Source organism: Podarcis cretensis (assembly GCF_951804945.1).
Source record: "Podarcis cretensis genome assembly, chromosome: 18".
Taxonomy (NCBI): domain Eukaryota; kingdom Metazoa; phylum Chordata; class Lepidosauria; order Squamata; family Lacertidae; genus Podarcis; species Podarcis cretensis.
In genome coordinates this window covers 12,490,140-12,504,799 of record NC_137188.1, presented here as the reverse complement: position 1 = coordinate 12,504,799, position 14,660 = coordinate 12,490,140, and the positions used below count along the sequence as shown (strand labels likewise).

General features: G+C 49.3%; 1 protein-coding gene across 4 annotated transcripts in view; it reads right to left on the bottom strand.

Moving 5' to 3' along the window:
• The window catches only part of NFIC (nuclear factor I C), a 96,842-nt gene that overhangs the window by 14,359 nt on the left and 67,823 nt on the right, over positions 1-14,660 (bottom strand). For all 4 annotated transcript variants that reach the window (XM_079960733.1, XM_079960731.1, XM_079960734.1 and 1 more), the window contains exons 3-8: positions 10,518-10,592; positions 9,345-9,419; positions 7,248-7,371; positions 6,361-6,485; positions 2,867-2,989; positions 836-1,020 (exon numbers count right to left, since the gene is read on the bottom strand). In XM_079960733.1, the coding sequence (XP_079816859.1) occupies positions 836-1,020; positions 2,867-2,989; positions 6,361-6,485; positions 7,248-7,371; positions 9,345-9,419; positions 10,518-10,592 (707 nt within the window). The remainder of the gene's footprint in view (positions 1-835; positions 1,021-2,866; positions 2,990-6,360; positions 6,486-7,247; positions 7,372-9,344; positions 9,420-10,517; positions 10,593-14,660) is intronic.

Sequence of the window (14,660 nt, the reverse complement as noted above, 5' to 3'; positions counted from 1 at the left end):
ACCCCGCCTTCCCCAGCCAGAGCTGGGCTCAGGGCGGCTAACACCATCAAAATTACAGTAAAAACATAATAATAATTACCATATTTTTTGCTCTATAAGACTCACATTTTCCCTCCTAAAAAGTAAGGGGAAATGTGTGTGCGTCTTATGGAGCGAATGCAGGCTGCGCAGCTATCCCAGAAGCCAGAACAGCAAGAGGGATCCCTCTTAGTGTTCTGGCTTCTGGGATTCAGAATATTTTTTTTCTTGTTTTCCTCCTCCAAAAACTAGGTGCATCTTGTGGTCTGGTGCATCTCATAGAGCGAAAAATACGGTTAAAAAACCCAATTTAAAATACAGGTTAAAATGCAGCCTCATTTTAAAAGTAGCCCATAGATCAAAACCGTAAGGGGAGGGAAACATAAGGGTCAGAATGAGTCCAAACCAAAGGCCAGATGGAACAGCTCTGTCTTGCAGGCCCTGCGGAAAGATGTCAAGTCCCGCAGGGCCCTGGTCTCTTGGGACAGAGCGTCCCACCAAGTCGGGGCCAGTACTGAAAAGGCCCTGGCCCTAGTTGAGACCAATCTAACCACCTTGCGACCTGAGACTTCCAAGAGTTTTGAGAAGTTTCAGCCTGGCGTAATGCGCATTTCTACACATGGCCGCTCGGAAACCGCCGCAGCCCGAACAATCCGCTAGTCCTCAAGAGGGTGAGAAAAACCGCGCAGGGGAGAGGGGTAGCGGTATCTACGGTGGGCTTGAGAAGAGCGAGCTGAGCGAGACCTCCAAGTTGGCAAGTCCCAGGACTTCCCCTGAACCCCAAAACCACACGGGGACAAGATAGGCGGTTCCTTACCGGTCCCGGCTGCTGATTGGACGGGTCGCAGGCCAGCGAGACGAGGTCTTTCAGAGGGTCCTGAGGGTTCAGGTGCGGGGGGTACCGTATGGCTGTGTGTTGGAAGTAAGTAGAGGCTGTCTGGGGCAGGATCGAGGTGGTGGGGAAATGTAGCGCGGAGGAAGGGTGAGGGCTTCGGGCGATACCTGCAGGGGGCAACAGATAATAATAATAATAATAATAATAATAATAATAATAATAATAATAATAATAATAATTTATTTATACCCCACCCACTTCCCCAGCCACTCTGGGTGGCTTCCAAAAAAATATTAAAATACTGTAATACATCAAACATTAAAAAGCTTCCCTAAACAGGGCTGCCTTCAGTTGCCTTCTAAAAGTCTGGTAGTTGTTGTTCTCTTTGACATCTGGTGGGAGGGTGTTCCACAGGGCGGGCGCCACTACCGAGAAGGCCCTCTGCCTGGTTCCCTGTAACTTGGTTTCTCGCAGTGAGGGAACTGCCTGAAGGCCCTCGGTGCTGGACGTCAGTGTCCGGGTAGAATGATGGGGGTGGAGACGCTCCTTCAGATATACTTCGTCCAGATATACTGGACCGAGGCCGTTTAGGGCTTTCAAGGTCAGCACCAACACTTTGAATTGTGCTCGGAAACGTCCTGGGAGCCAATGAAGGTCTTTCAGGACCGGTGTTATCTGGTCTCGGCAGCCGCTCCCAGTCACCAGTCTGGCTGCCGCATTCTGGATTAATTGCAGTTTCCGGGTCACCTTCAAAGGCAGCCCCACGTAGAGCGCATGGCAGTAGTCCAAGCGGGAGATAACCAGAGCATGCACCACTCTGTCCAGACAGCCTGCGGGCAGGGAGGGTCTCATCCTGCGTACCAGATGGAGCTGCCCTGGACACAGAATTGACCTGCACCTCCATGGACAGCTGTGAGTCGAAAATGTCTCCCAGGCTGCGCACCTGGTCCTTCAGGGGCACAGTTACCCCATTCAGGACCATCGAATCCTGCCCGCCTCCTGTCCCCCCAAAACAGTACTTCTGTCTTGTCAGGTAGAGAGGAGACTGGGTGGCCGGCCTTGCCGCGACACCCCTGGACCCCCGTCCAGTGTGCCTTTGCGGAGACCACTGCCCTGGCCTTCTTTCCAGCTACAACCTCGCCTCCCTGCTTCCCGGTCTCCTTGGGAAAGTCAATTTTTACAAAATCCGCCCGGATATTTTAATCCTCAAAAGGAGGGCATGTCCTGGAAAAAGAGGACACATGGCAACTGGGTGGGGGCAAAGGTGTTTCCCCTCATTCCTGGTCAAAGATGGAGCATCTCTTCTCCTCCCTGCCAGGCGCAGTAGGAAATGCTACTTTTATTTAATTACGTTTATTAAATTTATCGGCTGGGAATCACAAGGCCGTTTGCTGCAGAAAAGAATTCTGGGAACTGTAGTTTGCTGAGGAAGCTCAGAGCCCCCTGATGGGAACGGTGGAGAGAACGTCCTTAGGAGAAAGGAAAGACTTTCAAAAGTTGTGCCGGAAGCAACTTCAGTCAAAAAATAAGAGGTGGGTTTTGCCAATTTGGACGGCTGGGACTGAGGAATCACATACCGTATTTTTCGCTCTATAAGACGCACTTTCCCCCTCCTAAAAAGTAAGGGGAAATGTGTGTGTGTCTTATGGAGAGAATGCAGGCTGCGCAGCTATCCCAGAAGCCAGAACAGCAAGAGGGATTGCTGCGATCCCTCTTGCTGTTCTGGCTTCTGGGATTCAGAATATTTTTTTCCTTGTTTTCCTCCTCCAAAAACTAGGTGCGTCTTGTGGTCTGGTGCGTCTTATAGAGCAAAAAATACGGTGTGTATTGAGAGTCTCTGCAAGCAGAAAGCTAGCAGTGCAAGGACTCACTGCTACTTTTCTGCTTGCGAGGGGTTTCAAAAGGAGACGGCTTCCCTACAACACAGACACATGAACCCGAAGGGCACATTCCAGCTTTAGGGAGAATTCTCCTGCCTTATTTTGCCCCCTTCCTTGGTGACCCCCGACCTACCGCTGTGTACGGCGATGACGGGACGGTGGTGTTGTGTAAAACTGCTCAGCCGGGGCGAAGTATCTTGCGGAGACGGACTGTTGAAAGGAGACTTGTCAATGTCTGGCTTTTTCGGAGAAATTCCTGGGGAGGAATTTGAGAGAAGAGTCAACGTGTTTATCTGCACCAATAGGCCCCCTAAGTTCTGCTCCTTGTGCCCTTTAAGTGTGCTTTCCAAGGCGCCTATTAATGTTTTAATTTTTAATGATTTATACCAGGCATAGGCAAACTCTGGCCCTCCAGATGTTTGGGACTACAATTCCCATCATCCCTATCAAACAGGAGCAGTGATCAGGGATAATGGGAATCGTAGTCCCAAACATCTGGGGCGCCGGAGTTTGCCTACACCTGATTTATATTTTTCCATTACCATTTTTCGCATTTCAATAAAGATAGCCATAACATTCACAACCATCAACTTCCCTTCCTCCCCTTCTACAGTTTCATTCCTTTATCAACTGCATATTCTAATCACGCCCCCTATGCTCACATTTCTCTCTTCTCCCTATATCTTCAATACTTGTAAAAGCCATTTGTACGTTCAGAATGTAGGCACCCTATATAGAGAAAGGAGCAAACCAGTGATATTTTAGGGAGCAGGCGGGGCCCATGACTAACATCCTAGGAGCCTACACAACACAAAACACTGTATGTAGGTTTTATTTTATTGGTTTTTTATCTTGTATTTTGGAAGTGTGCATCCAGTTTTTTCCCCTTTAAATTTTTTTGGACGCCCCCAAGAAGGTGGGGCCCTAAGCTAGAGCTTGTTTAGCATATACATAAATCCGGTACTGAATATCAGGTGCGGCTCTGATTTAATTCATGAAACTCATCCGCCATTCGATGGCAGAAGAGAAACTGGCTTCTGTCATTCCGGGACTGTCCCTGGAAAAACAGGACACTCGGAGGAGATGGGAAAGAACTGTTTAGTCTGGAAGGAACCTTTCCAGATAATCTATTCTGCAACCCCTTGCAGTGCAGGAATCATTTGCTCAAACCCACGACCTTGAGAATTAAAGACCCTACCTGTTGCAGCTCTGTCTGAGTCTTGGGCAAGCCTAACCAATAATTTTTAAAACTCCCAAGATCAGTGATGATGATGACGATGATTTATTAAAATTGTATACCGCCCCAAACCTGCAGGTCTCAGTTCACCGAATAATATGACAATATAAAAATGGAAAACACCGTATTTTTTGCTCTATAAGACTCACATTTCCCTCCTAAACAGTAAGGGGAAATGTGTGTGCGTCTTATGGAGCGAATGCAGACTGCGCAGCTATCCCAGAAGCCAGAACAGCAAGAGGGGATTGCTGCTTTCGCTGCGCAGCGATCCCTCTTGCTGTTCTGGCCTCTGAGATTCAGAATCTTTTTTTTCTTGTTTTCCTCCTCCAAAAACTAGGTGCATCTTATGGTCTGGTGCGTCTTATAGAGCGAAAAATACGGTGCATAAGCGATGGCTCACACAGAATACCATTAAAAAAAATGAATGAATACGTGGAATAACTTTGACATCACAGGCTGGGCTCCTAAATCACTTTCCCCCCCTTATACGTAAATCTGGCACTGTGTGTGATGCCACACAGAGGGGAGCAGCTGACCAGAGGGGCTGGCACCCACGTGCCACTGAGCTTAAGAAGGCTGGCAACTCCTGCCATCTCCAACGTCCTTCTGGCAATGGGGTGGAAGACAGGGCAGAGAGAGGGTTAATCCCCTCTCGGCTTAGCCCCTGCCCTCCAGGCAGCGATTTATCTGGGGCAGTCGTTTTACGCGGCGCCACTAAAGGGTTTAGCTCTCTCCCAGACGTTCATTGAGAAGGATTTTACAACCAGAACATCCAGTCCGGGATGGAAATAAAGCTCTTCTCACAGAGGATACGAACACGTCTCTTGTTGGAGGGGAAACGATGGCTGGCTGGGAGAGCAGGGGTGGGGAATCCCCGATGTTCCCCACCAGCCAAATGCAGAAAGATACTTTAGGGGTGGGACGCGGGTGGCGCTGTGGGTTAAACCACAGAGCCTAGGACTTGCCGATCAGAAGGTTGGCGGTTCGAATCCCCGCAATGACGGGGTGAGCTCCCGTTGCTCGGTCACTGCTCCTACATACCTAGCAGTTCGAAAGCACCTCAAAGTGCAAGTAGATAAATAGGTACCGCTCCGGCGGGAAGGGAAACGGCATTTCCATGCGCTGCTCTGGTTCGCCAGAAGCGGCTTAGTCCTGCTGGCCACATGACCCAGAAGCTGGATGCTGGCTCCCTCGGCCAATAAAGCGACATGAGCACCGCAACACCAGAGTCATTCACAACTGGACCTAAAGGTCAGGGGTCCCTTTACCTTTAGACCTGGAGGAAAGGGATGTGGGAGGCGCTGTGGGTTAAACCACAGAGCCTAGGACTTGCCGATCAGAAGGTTGGTGGTTCGAATCCGCGCAATGACGGGGTGAGCTCCCGTTGCCAGCTCCCTCGGCCAGTAAAGCGAGATGAGCGCCGCAATCCCAGAGTCGGCCATGACTGGACCCTTTGCCTTTTTACTTTTGGGGATAGATTTGCAAGCTAACAATGGGGGAATGTTGGGGCTTCCCCACCAACCAAATGCTGTTGTGGATACTTTTGCAAGCTAATAATAAGAATAATAATTTTTGAATGGATTTTAATTGAGATGGATAAGATTTTGGATCGCAGAAATGAAGTAAAATAAAATCAAACCATCCATTGTAGCAGGGAGTGGGACCCACCTAAATTATATAATTCGGCATCTGAATGATTGGGATTAGTAATCGTACAGCGGAACCTCGCTTTTTCGAGTGCCTTGGAAGCCGAACAATTCAGAACCCAGACGCTGGAAACCCGGAAGGGAATGCTTCCGTTTTCGAACGTGCCTCAGAATTCGAACGGCTTCCGAGGTGTGTTTCTCCATTTTCTGAAGGGCATTTGCCGATTCCACACGAAAAACACTTATGACCCTGTGGAGATGGCAGTCCCGAATCGGTGGTGCATGCCCTTCTGGCTTGCCCTCTTGATAAAGACTTGAGGAATGAGATTATCACCCCTCTTTTATCGTCCATCCCGGGTCGCCCAGACACTGCCCCAGGGTCCTTTCTCTTGGCAGATCAAGATGAGCAGGTGACAGCAAAGGTTTCAAGGTTTTTAGATGAGCAATCAGAATAAGATCCACTTGACTACTGAATCTAAACCCTAACATGTATTGTATATAATCGACTTTTTATTTCTATTCTTTGTATATCGTATTGTTGTTTTATTGCTGCGGCCGACGGCTGATGTAAATAAAGATTAATTCATTCCTGCTGCTCCCTCAATATTTACCAGTTTCTCCCCTCTGCAGCCTCTGGACTGTGCCCTTCTACAAACCTCTGTTCTAAATCTATACTGGCCTCCTCTTCTCAGGAAGGTGCAGCCCCTGAAGGTTTTGGGGCGTCCCGGCTCCCCTCCGACTTACCCCCTTCCATGTCTTCCGTCCAATTGCGGCTGCTACTCGTGGGGGAGCTGGGCGACGTGTAATATTCGCCCCCCGGGCTGCCGTCCAGGTCGTCCTCCATCGAGCCGGACTTATGACGTTTACTCCTGAGGTGAGGCAGAAACGGGAAGAGAAGTTAGCATTCGGGTTGTTAACGGAGAAATCTGAGGGCTCCCTTGGACAATAAACAAGGACACCAGCCAGGAATACCAGAGCAAAACAGCAGCCAGTAGGCTTGGTCTTTATTGAAGACTGTCGTGACAGGACTCCCACCTGCCACCAGGTGGAACAAGATGGAAGCCCCAAACAAAAGAGAACCCAAACTTTAGTTAGCTGCTAATCCCCATGTTAGGGACGCAGGTGGTGCTGTGGGTTAAACCACAGAGCCTAGGACTCGCTGATCAGAAGGTCGGCGGTTCGAATCCCCGCAATGACGGGGTGAGCTCCCATTGCTCGGTCCCTGCTCCTGCCAACCTAGCAGTTCGAAAGCACCTCAAAGTGCAAGTAGATAAATAGGTACCGCTCCAGTGGGAAGGTAAACGGTGTTTCCGTGTGCTGCTCTGGTTCGCCAGAAGCGGCTTAGTCCTGCTGGACACATGACCCGGAAGCTGGACGCTGGCTTCCTCGGCCAATAAAGCGAGATGAGCACCGCAACCCCAGAGTTGGCCACGACTGGACCTAATGGTCAGGGGTCCCTTTACCTTTACTAATCCCCATGTTAAAGGTAAAGGGACCCCTGGCTCTTAGGTCCAGTCGTGGCCGACTCTGGGGTTGCGGCGTTCATTAGAAGGCTGTGGGAAGGACGGGGTAGCAATGGAAGGCGATGACAGGGTGGGAACGCAGCGCCACAACCCCAAGCCCGGACTCACCCGCTGGAGGAAGTGCTGGGGAGCGTCCTCCTCATGCCCGTACTCGAGGGGTTCAAGTCGTAGGCGAGGTGCCCCTGCAGCTCCCCAAGGGAGAAATTTGGCCCTGTGCCCGTCACCACCGGCGCTGCGGAGAAGGCAGAGAAAGGGGGCCAACGTTTGTTTATGTACACCACAACAGCTGCAAGAATACTTTTTGGCCCAGAGATGGAAGCAGCAGGAATTTCCTACTCTGGAAGATTGGCAGATAGAGATGGTTGAATACAGTGGTACCTCGGGTTAAGTACTTAATTCGTTCCGGAGGTCCGTTCTTAACCTGAAACTGTTCTTAACCTGAAGCACCACTTTAGCTAATGGGGCCTCCTGCTGCCGCCGCGCCGCCGGAGCACAATTTCTGTTCGCATCCTGAAGCAAAGTTCTTTACCCGAGGTACTATTTCTGGGTTAGCGGAGTCTGTAACCTGAAGCGTCTGTAACCCGAGGTACCACTGTATGTGGAGTTGGCAAAGCTGACGGGGAAGATCCGGAATCGGCGCGACGAACTGTTTCAAAAGGACTGGAGCAAATTTAGAGCTCATTTGAAAGAAAATGGCAAACATCTGAAAACGTTTGACTTGAAAGGTTTGGTGACATGAAATTAAGGAGCTGATTTACATATAAGAGGGCGAATGTTAAAAGAATATATAAGGTAGTTACAGAAATGCGACGAATTCGTTAAAGATATGTGGAAGTCAGAAAGAGGGAGGGAAGGAGGTCGATGCTCTTTTTTTTTATAATATTTATTAAATTTTAGTTTAACAATAAAGTACATAGATAGTAACACAATCTTTTCCAATATCCACATTTCATATTCATCTTTGGACTTCCTCACAACCCTTGTTCCTGCCTTCTAAACTCATAAATTTTGCCAGCAAATTATTAACTTGGTTTAATTCATATAATATAATTTTCCAATATTAATATCTCAAATTTTGGGATTTAACATACTCTTATTGAAACTTAATCATAAAATGTTACTTATCCAAAATTTATCTTTTCGTCTTCCAATTAAATTTAAATTTGTATTCTTTATACCTAATTTGTTGAAGCCAAGGAGGTCGATGCTCTTTTTGAGCAATACTTCAAGTTATGGACTTGTGTCAATAAAAAAATAAAAGTTTGCGTCAATAAAATTTTGCATCAATAAAAAAAAGAAAAATTATGTTAAAAAAAGAGAGAAAGGGAGTCAACAAGCTGTGTGTTGGGGGGGCTCCAGTTTGCCGAGAAGGAAGCCTTTTGTCCCCAGCCGGGTGGGTCCTGAGTTCGAGGAACACATTTCCTCCAGGATCTCACTGGGATCAAGATGGCAGGTCAAACCTGCCACACAACTGCAGCAATTTCGACCAAATGTGACTGGACACCCCCTGGGCTCGAGCAGACAGCTTTGCATCAGTGTTTGGGCAGAACTGGGCGCAAACCTTTACTTCCTTTCCAAATTATTTGTATTAGTTTTCCAGTTCTTTAGCAAATCGACACCAAACATAATGCAGTTTCCCCATTAAGTTGACTTCCCACCCTCTGTCGTCAACGTGTTCTTTCTTTCCCCTGTTTACTGCTTTATATTGCATTATTTATTTCCTTTTTCCCTTCAAAAAAGAGCTCTCGTCCGCCATTAATCGCGCGTCCAACCGGAAGTTGCATTATTTCTTTCCGGTTCACACTCCATTTCTTAGGTCTCCCCAAGTTATTTTCAATTTATATATCCCCCCCCTTTTCTTTCCTCTTCTCCCTCAGCTGTCTATTTGTCAATTCCTGCTCGTATACTTTCTGATTCCCTTAAAAACAAAATAAAAAAGAATGGAAGCCAAACAAAGGAGTTTACTCTGCCCGAATTGGACGCCATCTTGAATCACGGCTAGGAATCAAATTAGTTTTGTCAACACGGACTGGGAGCAGCAATTCCTCCTTGCACAATTATGATTGTGCAGCTGCAGAGTGCAAGACTGCTTGTGCAAAAGTTACCCTGCTGGCACAACACAAAACACAAACAAACACCAGAGCCACAGGCCAGGTTTTCATGAAGGCCAGCTATACAAGAAGCGGCAAAGAGAGGCCTACTCACTCCGGGAAACTTGGATCAGCTCCGTGACACTGAACACCCCGGACGTGACGAAGTTCTCTTGGAAATCTGTCGCGTCTGCGGAAAAAGGGGGAGAGATTAATTGAGCACGGGGAGCATAACGACCTGGGAGGAATTGAAACGGGGAAACTAGGTGCACGAACTAGATGCTTTGCTTTCCTTTTTATTAAAAATAAATAAATTGCCAGGAAGAAACAGGAGGTATTACATGTTTAGAGGAGGTATTCCCGGTTTACGGGAGGTATTCTCTGTTTAGAAAAGGCATTCCTTGTTTAGAAGAAGCACTCCCTGTTTAGAAGAGGCATTCTCTGCTTAGAGGAGGTATCCTCTGTTTAGAAGAAGCACTCCCTGTTTAGAAGAGGCATTCTCTGTTTAGAGGAGGTATTCTCCGTTTAGAGGAGGTATCCTCTGTTTCGAAGAAGCACTCCCTGTTTCGAAGAGGTATTCTCTGTTTAGAGGAGGTATTCTCCGTTTAGAGGAGGTATTCTCTGTTTAGAAGATGTATTCTCTGTCTAGAAGAAGCATTCCCTGTTTCCAAGAAGCACTCCTTGTTTTGAAGAGGCATTCTCTGTTTAGAGGAGGTATTCTCTGTTTAAAGGAGGTACTCTCTGTTTAGACGAGGTATCCTCTGTTTAGAAGAAGCATTCCCTGTTTCGAAGAGGTATTCTCTGTTTAGAAGAAGCACTCCCTGTTTAGAAGAGGTATTCTCTGTTTAGAGGAGATAATCCCTGTTTAGGTACTCCCTGTTTAGCAGAGGCATTCCCTCCTGAGAATAAGGGATGCCTCTGTAGCCAGGGTGGCCAGGGAGCAAGGATGATGGGAGTTGTAGCATCTAGAGGCCCTCAGATACCCACATGCCTGACCTAAGAGGTACCGTTTCCTTACTACATGCGAGAGATGGAGGAATACCTCTGTTTAGAAGAGGAATTCCCTCTTGAGGAAAGAACACCTCTTAGAGGAAAAACAGGGAGCATGCGGTTTTCCAGAGCTTGCAGGACTCCAACTCATATCAGCCCCCGCCGACAGCATGGCCAATGGTCAGGAATGATGGGAGTTGTAGTCCAGTGGCATGGCAATCTCCTCTCATCCCTGCTATAGGGACATAAGACGTTTTTCCTCTTCCCACTTTTGTGTGCTGAGCATCCTTTGACTTACCCAACGTGATGATGGGCTTGCTGTCCTCCTGGTCAGAGCCGATTCCCGTCCTGGGGCTACTGCTTTGATCTGAATCTGAAAAGGAAAGATGGAGGCGTGAGCTTTGTGACTGCAAATGGCCCGGGCTAATGATATCTCTGATTACCTTGCACCGAAATCCCTTCAGAGATCCGAAAAGGAAGTAATATAAACAGCATTCGGGACTTTTTAGCTTAAAGAAACCGGGACGCGGGTGGCACTGTGGTCTAAACCTGTGCCTCCATGGACAGCGGTGAGTCCAAAATGACTCCCAGGCTGTGCACCTGGTCCTTCAGGGGCACAGTCACCCCATTCAGGACCAGGGAATCCCCCACACCTGCCCGCCCCCTGTCCCCCCAAAACAGTACTTCTGTCTTGTCAGGATTCAGCCTCAATCTGTTAGCCGCCATCCATCCTCCAACCGCCTCCAAACCCTCACAGACTCACATTATCGCGCTCACTTTCAGCCATGTGACGGGTCACGATTATGGATGGCCACACATGCCCATTCGTGGAATGAATCTGTGGCCCGATGAGAGAACATTCCTGCTGGACAGACAGAGCCTGTCTAGCCTCCAGTGCTCTCAGTGGCTAAACCAGTTGCCCCAAGAGACATCTTCTTTCGTTGAGATTGGAGGGACTAGGCATGCCAGAGGTCTGAAAATTGCCGGACACCCCCCCCCCAAAAAGCTCCACAACTTTTGTGTCCAGATTTTCACTTCCTTTTCTTTCAGAGATAACTTTTTATTGGGTTTTCTAAACAAGAAACAAGGGAGGCGGGTGGCACTGTGGTCTAAACCACAAAGCTTAGGGCTTGCCGATTAGAAGGTCGGCGGTTCGAATCCTCACGACGGGGTGAGCTCCCGTTGCTCGGTCCCTGCTCCTGCCAACCTAGCATTTCGAAAGCATGTCAAAAGTGCAAGTAGATAAATAGGTACCGCTCCAGCGGGAAGGTAAACAGCGTTTCCGTGCGCTGCTCTGGTTTTGCCAGAAGCAGCTTAGTCCTGCTGACCACATGACCCAGAAAAACTGTCTGCGGACAAACGCCGGCTCCCTCAGCCAGTAAAGCAAGATGAGCGCCGCAACCCCAAAATCGTCTGCTACTGGACTTAACTGTCAGGGGTCCCTTTACCTTTACCCTTTTACCTTAGCTTAAAGAAAACAAGGAGAGGAAGAGGCGACAGCTGGGGAAACCCAGCCGAATGGGCACAGTATAATAATTGTTGTTTGTGGCGCTGTGGGTTAAAGCCTCAGCGCCTAGGGCTTGCCGATCGAAAGGTCGGTGGTTCGAATCCCTGCGGCGGGGTGCGCTCCCGCTGCTCGGTCCCAGCGCCTGCCAACCTAGCAGTTCGAAAGCACCTCCGGGTGCAAGTAGATAAATAGGGACCGCTTACCAGCGGGAAGGTAAACGGCGTTTCCGTGTGCGGCTCTGGCTCTGGCCAGAGCAGTGATGTCACGCTGGCCACGTGACCCGGAAGTGTCTCCGGACAGCGCTGGCCCGTGGCCTCTTAAGTGAGATGGGCGCACAACCCCAGAGTCTGTCAAGACTGGCCCGTACGGGCAGGGGTACCTTTACCTTTACCTTTATAAAAATTCGTGGCCTGCGAAAAGAGGAGAAATCAACTCGAATCTTCTCTAACGTGCAAGTTTTCTCAAAGCAAATTCCTCTTGATGTTTATGTTTCCCCAATGTGATGCATTTCTGCATTTTACTTTCGCAAATATACGTGTTTATATGCACGCTTTGCCCTGGTTGGTGAACTTCCGCCCCTTTCTCTTGGCAGCGCCGCAAAATTCAGAGAAGTGCAATTCTTGGAGTGCGGCAGTGTTTCGCAAAGGGCAAAGCAGCTATGTCCGCTTCTGAAGGCAAAGGCGAGGCAGTGTGGTACAGTGGTTAGACCTGGGAGGCCAGGGTTCAAGACCCCCGTGCTTGGCCATGAAGCTCAGTGAAATTGGATGAATTTTGTCTCCCGTCCCTCACTCTGTGTATCTGGATCGATCCCAATACTTTTCCACAGGGGAGTAATTTCACACATCCAGAAAGATGCACCAGTTTAACTTCTGCCTGCCTGTACGACAGCCCTTTCACAAGAGGGAGAGTTTGGCAATACTCGCTAATGACACCCCCTTCAACCCTGGACATGGGCGTATTCAGGATTTTTGTCAGGGCAGCCAAAGTTGTCGAGCCATTCCTGGGAAATCACGGGTAAAAATACCCCATAAATAGGACATTGCAGGGGGCAGGTTTCTGCTAAGGCTGGTGGCAGAACCTCAAATAATTGAGTACCTTGGTTCTCAAATTTAATCCGTTCTGGAAGTCCATTCCAAAACCAAGGCGCGCTGCTTTCCCATAGAAACCTCTGCCCTGATATGTTGGAATTTGGAGCTATTTTCAACACCTCTTGGCGCACACCTGGCCACAATCCGTACATTTTTCTGCACATTGCTTGGCCAGAGAACAGCACCACGCCATTCGGGGAAGCGTGGGTTTCGGCAGAGGGCTCTGTTTTTGGTTTCTGTAGAGTTTTTGGAAAGAGCAAGCAAGATAGGTAAAGGTAAAGGGACCCCTGACCGTTAGGTCTTCTCATGGCTGACTCTGGGGTTGCGGCGCTCATCTCGCTTTATTGGCCGAGGGAGCCGGCGTACAGCTTCTGGGTCATGTGTCCAGCAGGACTAAGCCGCTTCTGGCGAACCAGAGCAGCGCACGGAAACACCGTTTACCTTCCCACCGGAGTGGTACCTATTGATCTACTTGCACGTTGACGTGCTTTCGAACTGCTAGGTTGGCAGGAGCAGGGACCGAGCAACGGGAGCTCACCCCGTCATTGGGGGGATTCGAACCGCCAACCTTCCGATTGGCAAGTCCTAGGCTCTGTGGTTTACTGAGATAAGCTTGCCATTGAATGTGAACTGAATCAGCTGTCTCCTTGATGGCTCCTGAGCCCCACAGTTGTGCCACAGACAAATGTACAGTGGTACCTCGGGTTACATACACTTCAGGTTACAGACTCCGCTAACCCAGAAATAGTACCTCGGGTTAAGAACTTTGCTTCAGGATGAGACCACAAATCGTGCTCCGGCGGCAGCAGGAGGCCCCATTAGCTAAAGTGGTGCTTCAGGTTCAGAACAGTTTCAGGTTAAGAACAGACCTCCGGAACGAATTAAGTACTTAACCTGAGGTACCACTGTAGTTCAAGGGAGCTGTGGGCCCAAAAAGGTTGCAAAACCCTGGGCTTAAATGCTTGGGTGAGATTGTGTTGCAACCGGGTGACTTTCTGCTGCAGTTTTTGTGTGTGTGCGCGCCGGACCAAGCCTTCTTCGAAGGGAGAGCCACGGGGGCTCTCCGTGCAGAGAGAGGTGGGGAGAAAAAACTCACCCACTGCAGCAACTCGCTTCTCCTCCCCACACCCGACTCGCCGGCCCCCTCCTCCCTCCTTCATCAGAAACACAGCTCACGCCTCGGCCAGGCTGCAGCCCAGAACTCTCCGTTCCAGGCTTTCCATCTTATCTAAAAATAATCAGGCTCTCCGGGACATCAGCAGAGTAGACGCTGAGCTCAGCACTAATGGTTCCTTGTAGCATCCTGGATTAGACAACCGCCCCCCCCCCCACTTGGCTCTGCCTGCCCAGGCTCTGCTCTTTCTCGGCCTCCCACCCACAGACAAAATGCCCCACATGCAAACCCCTCTTTCTCTTCCTTCTGCAGAAATCGGCACGTTCCCTGCTGATCATTGAACCAGGAGTCGTTTTTTGAACCAGGGTCTTTCTTTCCATGGGTGTCATAGATGTGGCCGTGGGGGGGGGAGAGAGGGGGCAGCTGAGACCCTGCTAGATCCTTAAAAATTATTGATAGTAATGAATGTTGGTCTGGAGGAGACTCTTGAGAGTCCCACGGACTGCAAGAAGATCCAACCTCTCCATTCTGAAGGAAATCAGCCCTGAGTGCTCACTGGAAGGACAGATCCTGAAGCTGAGGCTCCAAGACTTTGGCCACCTCAGGAGAAGAGAAGACTCTCTGGGAAGATGGAGGGCACAAGGAGAAGGGGACGACGGAGGACAAGATGGTGGGACAGTGTTCTCGAAGCGACCAGCATGGGTTTGACCAAACTGCGGGAGGCAGTGGAAG